This window comes from Monoraphidium neglectum, assembly GCF_000611645.1.
Source record: "Monoraphidium neglectum strain SAG 48.87 unplaced genomic scaffold scaffold04200, whole genome shotgun sequence".
NCBI lineage: Eukaryota > Viridiplantae > Chlorophyta > Chlorophyceae > Sphaeropleales > Selenastraceae > Monoraphidium > Monoraphidium neglectum.
The window spans coordinates 1-4885 of record NW_014009429.1 but is presented as its reverse complement, the minus strand read 5'-3'; the positions used below and the strand labels follow the sequence as shown (position 1 = coordinate 4885).

General features: G+C 66.3%; 2 protein-coding genes across 2 annotated transcripts; one reads left to right on the top strand and one right to left on the bottom strand.

The window, feature by feature from the left end:
* Positions 1-263: 263 nt before the first annotated feature.
* MNEG_14017 (maturation/stability factor for petA mRNA) lies at positions 264-1651 on the bottom strand (the record flags this gene model as incomplete). The annotated part of the gene is made up of 3 exons (XM_014037512.1): positions 264-366; positions 419-930; positions 1133-1651. The coding sequence occupies 3 exons, from the start codon at positions 1649-1651 to the stop codon at positions 264-266; spliced, it is 1134 nt and encodes a 377-aa protein (XP_013892966.1).
* Positions 1652-3322: 1671 nt separating this feature from the next.
* MNEG_14016 (hypothetical protein) lies at positions 3323-4484 on the top strand (the record flags this gene model as incomplete). The annotated part of the gene is made up of 4 exons (XM_014037511.1): positions 3323-3541; positions 3852-3867; positions 4101-4168; positions 4344-4484. The coding sequence occupies 4 exons, from the start codon at positions 3323-3325 to the stop codon at positions 4482-4484; spliced, it is 444 nt and encodes a 147-aa protein (XP_013892965.1).
* Between the last annotated feature and the right edge of the window lie 401 nt (positions 4485-4885).

The following is a 4885-nucleotide window of genomic DNA, read 5'->3' as shown; positions in this document are numbered from 1 at the left end:
GCCCCCGCTCGCGCGCGCGGCGTCGCCAACGCCCGCGCCGCCAGCCGCGGCTGCGCCCGCGGCCGCCGCAGCGGCGCCGCGCACGCGCGTCTCCAGCGCGCGGAACACCCCCTCTGCGCGCGCCCACTCCCCGTGCTCGCCCATGCACTTGATGAGCGCCGAGTATGTGTACGCGTTCGGCGCCACGCCGCCCCACTCCCGCGTAGCCATCTGCGCCAGAGTCCGCTCCGCCCGCTCCCACTGCCGAGCCCCGCCGAGCGCCGTCAGCAGCGCCGTATACGTCCGCACGTTGGGCGCGATGCCGTGGGACAGCATCCACGACACGACCGCCTCGGCGCGCTGCCACTGGCCGCCCGCGCCGAGCGCCTTGATGAGCGCGGTGCAGGACACGACGTCGGGCGCGACGCCGCCGTCGCACATCCGCTCGAAGAGCTCGACCGCGCGCCGCCACTCGCCGCCCGCCGCGCACGCGCTGATGCCCGCCGCGTAGGCGTGCGCGGTCGGCTTGACGCCGGCGGCCGCCATCTCGTCCCAAACCTCGAGCGCGCGCGCCCAGCGGCCGCCCTCGGCGGCGGCGCGCATGGCCGCGGTGTACGCATGAACCGACGGCGCCAGCGGGCTGCCCGGCGGCGCGGCGCGCATCGTCTCGTACATCGCGAGCGCCTTGTCCACGGCGCCGCGCTTGGTGCAAACCTCGAGGTAGGTCGTCGCCAGCCTGCAGTCGGGCGGGCAGCCCGCCGTGCGCGCGTCCTCCCAGACCGCCGCCGCGCGGTCCAGCAGGCCAGCCGCGAGCGCGGCGCGCATGGCGGCCGTGTACGTGAAGACGGTGGGCGCCAGGCGGCCGCCGCCGGCCGAGGCGGGGGCGCGCATCCAGTCGTACACGCCCAGGGCGGTGGCTGCCTGGCCGTGGTCGGCGCACACGCGGATCAGCTGCAGGGGGAGGAAAAGGTTCCCGACATGAAGGGTGAACAGGGTGAGCCGAGTCGCCGCAGCACCAACAGTTGAGTCAAGAGCGGAGCGGGAGGCAGACATGCATGTTTGCTGGGGCCAGCTGCATGAGGGCAGCTGAGGGCGGCACTCCCTCAACATGCGCCACGACCGGGACGCCGCTTGCTGGTAGCCGCCTGCCCACCGTGGTGCACAGCCGGTCATCCATCTCGTGCCCCGCCTCCTTGAGCCACTCAAACAGCATCAGCGCGCGCCTCCAGGTCGCCTTGCTGCGCCCCAGCGTCGAGAACAGCTTGTCCAGCTCCCAGTTGTTGGCGGGGCAGCTGAGCAGCAGCTCCGCCGGGGGCAGCGCCACGGGGCGCGACGGGTCGGCGAGCGCGCTGAGCGCCGCGCGCAGCGCCTGCTGCTGTGGCGGGTGGTGGCCGTGGCGCGGCTGGCCGTGGCGCTGCTGCCAGGGCTGCTGCTGCTGCTGTTGCTGCTGCTGCTGCTGGTGGCCACGCCCCGGCAGCTGCTGCTGCTGCTGAGCGGCGCCGCGGTCGCCGCGGGGCGCCGCGCGCCGCGCCTGCTGCCGCTGCTGCCGCTGCAAGTCGGCCGGGCGCGGGACCTCCACCGGCTGCAGCGGTGCGGCGATCAGCGCTTGGGCGCCCGCCAGGGCCGCCTGGTGGTGGGCGCGGCGGACGCGGGCATGCAGCATTGGCACCATTGTAGCAACTGGGAAGTGAAGGGCTTGCGGACTGCCAAGACGCCTTCGCACTCAGGCTGACCACCCCGAATTGCGGCCCACTCAGACATATGATATGCAATTTGGGGTCTGGCAGATTCCGAATGGCCTACATGCTTCCAAATACGTCCACGCATAGCCGCGCGCGCCGTGCGTGTTGCATGCGCACGTTCAGAGCGGCGCGGCGCGCGCTCTGACCTGCTCATCCAGCACGCCAAGGGGGTTGCGTAGGTCTTGAACAAACGCATCCGCCGTGGATGCCACACGCGGCGCAGGGACCTGCCCATTGGGCCTGGCGATGGCTGGTTGCGACGGCTGCCCCCTGTGCCGGTCGTGGGGGAGCCTCACACGCATGGGCCCGGAGCCCACTGGCTTTGTCATGAGCACAGACATTTTCGTTACTACTATCGTGGTTTTAGCACGTACCCATCGTGGGTGAAGGCAAATTGGGCAGCGAGATAGTGAGATTGTGTGCACCACCTGATGAATATCACTTTAACGTGACATGGATGCGGTACAAACCAGTGTTTTTGGCTGATGAATACGCTATGGCTGGTGCTGCAATGACGCTCAGATCCAACAGGTCGTGAAATCCGCCGTAGATCGAAGACCGCAGAGAAGCGCAGGGCATGCACAGAGCATACTTACGTAGATTGTGATCATCCATGAATGTGCGCCCGAAATTTTCACCCAGGTGGCGCACTCTTTTCCCTGTGGCACTGCCGCTCAGTTGACCGTCAACCCAATGGGCCCGCCTCCATTGCTGCAGCGATCGCCTTCAATCATATCATTGTTCAATGTATTGCACAGATTTTAGCAGACCAGGACATTCACGGGCCAAAGCGAGCTGGCTGGGGCGGGGCAAGGGCGCACCGCACGTGCGCCGGCATGGAATGATGAGCGCGCAGGGCAAGATGCATGCGGCATGTGCGCAGCGGGGTGCAGATGGTGGCATTATAGAATGGTCATATCAATAAATAGCAGCATACAATGAGCCAGATTTGTAGGTGGTTTCTTGCACCAAGTCGACAAACGCCAACGCCTTCGGGCTTAAGTGTGCAGTTGACAGGCAAGAGACCAGCCAAGCTGCATACAGGAGTGCGCGAGTTCTGCATTATCTTGAGCAGACGTGGTTTGGTGGGTCTTATCAACCACGTGCCAAGGGCGTGATCCATGAACAAACCATCAGCAAGAGGTTTGCAGCCTTGGTTCGTGTGCTCAAACCCGCGCCTTGACTGTTTCACAGGACTAGGGGGAGGGGGGCGGGACAATCACCTTTGCACCATGTGATACATCTCTCAGCACCTCCACGGGGCCTATGGGCACCTGGCCATGGGCTGATGGCTGGCAAAACACGGTTGACCGGTCATTGACCTGCATGGTCGCAGGCAAGGTTGCCACTGTAGCAGCACAGTGTAAATTCAGACTGCAGCCGTGACGGTGCTAGTCTATGACCTGAGCAGCGGTTAGCATGTTGCTTGTTTTGAGCCGTGCTGGCATCATGTGCAAGCAAGAAGCATCTGCAGACCCGACATGATCACAGTTCAAGCGGTTACACATTCCTGATGGTACCATAAAGCTCCATGAATTGATTTGCATAGCATATTTTATGCGCTGGTGACCTCTGGTGTCTGGCCCGTCGTAACTTGCGCTATGAGGGCATCCCTCGCCCAGCCCGCGGCCCAGCGGGCGGGCTCACGTGGCCATGCGAGGTCCTGCAACGTTCGCTGCAATGCAACACGCCGCGACTCGCTGCTGGCGCTGGGCGGCGCCGCCGTCCTGTCGAGCGGCCTTGTGGTGCCCGCTGCGGCGCCGCTTGCTGCCAGCGCTGCGCAGCCCTCCAACGGCGCCTACGCCTTCAATCTGCCCCAGGTGGGCGCAGTCAAGGCTGTTGGCAGCATCGCTGAGCCAATGGGGCTGTCATTGCAGGGTTTCGCGGCCCCTGTGTGGCCGCGCACGCCGCTCCAACGCACCGCTTTTTTCACGCGCGCTCCATCGCCTCAAGCGGCGAGCGCCGTGTGCGGCCCCGGGCCCCCCTTCACACACGCAACATCCCCGCTTGGCCCCTCCACATAAACCCGTCCTGCAAAACCGGCAGTACGGCGGCCAAGTGCCCCTGGCGAAACGGTACAACGGGAAGGTGGTCGTGCTGGTCAACGTGGCCAGCGCATGACCCCTGCAGAACCTCAACTACCCAGGTGGGCGGAGGGACTCCTACTGCACTCACCATGTCGGGCGGAGTGGCCGGGACTCGTGCTGCCGCTTCGGGTCGCTGGCGCCGGGGCGGCGCCGCAGCTGCGCTGCGCGACACGGAGCGGGAGTGCTGCTCGTTACTTGTGGCGCGAGCAGCGTCGCGCGGTCAGTGGCACACTGACTGATCCTGCACTGACCGCTGGCTGGGCACTCCTGCTCCTGTCTTTTCCCAACTCAGGACTCAGGACGCTCTTAGAAAAGTACCGCCCGGACGGCTTTGAGGTGGCAGCCGTATCGTGCAACCAGGTGCGTCACTGCCACCGCCTCTCTCGCCCCCCCCCCCAAATCCCGCATCCCCAGGGCATGCGTCCCAGCGCTTGCAGGCCTGTGGAGCCCCCCTGCGCATGCGGGCAGCACGCAGGCAGTCATCAGTATTGAACTAGCACCACCTGCATTACCACACCCCTCGCGGCGCCCGCAGTTCGGCGGCCAGGCGCCTGGCACAGATGAGGAGGAGCGGGAGGCGGCATACCGCAAGTTCGGCACGCGTGACTTTGAGGTGTACGACCACATCCTGGTCAACGGTGCGTTGACCGTGTGCGGTCGCACGCGTGCCCCCTAGGGCCGGCGCCGCGGGCGTGAAGCGAGTGTTGGGAGGGCGTGCTTCTGGTGGTGTATGGACCAGCGGCCATGCGTGCGCGTGTGCATGCACGCGTGCGCCACTGCGTGCATGCGTGTGCATGGGTGGATGGGGAGGGCTGTGCCCGCAATCCAAGGGGAGCTGCGGACGGTGCAAGGCCAGCCCTGCTCGGGAATCACAGCCTGCGCTTGCAGCTGCGAGCACCCCCAGGGCCTGGCCTCCCCGGGCCCCCTTTTTCCTGCTCCTCGGCCATCAATGTGATGCTACGCACAGGCTCGGCACATCCGCCGCTCGGCCCCCTCCCCCACCCCTCGACCACCCGTCCCCGTCACCCTCGACCCCCCAGGCCCGGACACCCACCCGCTGTACCGCTTCCTCAAGGC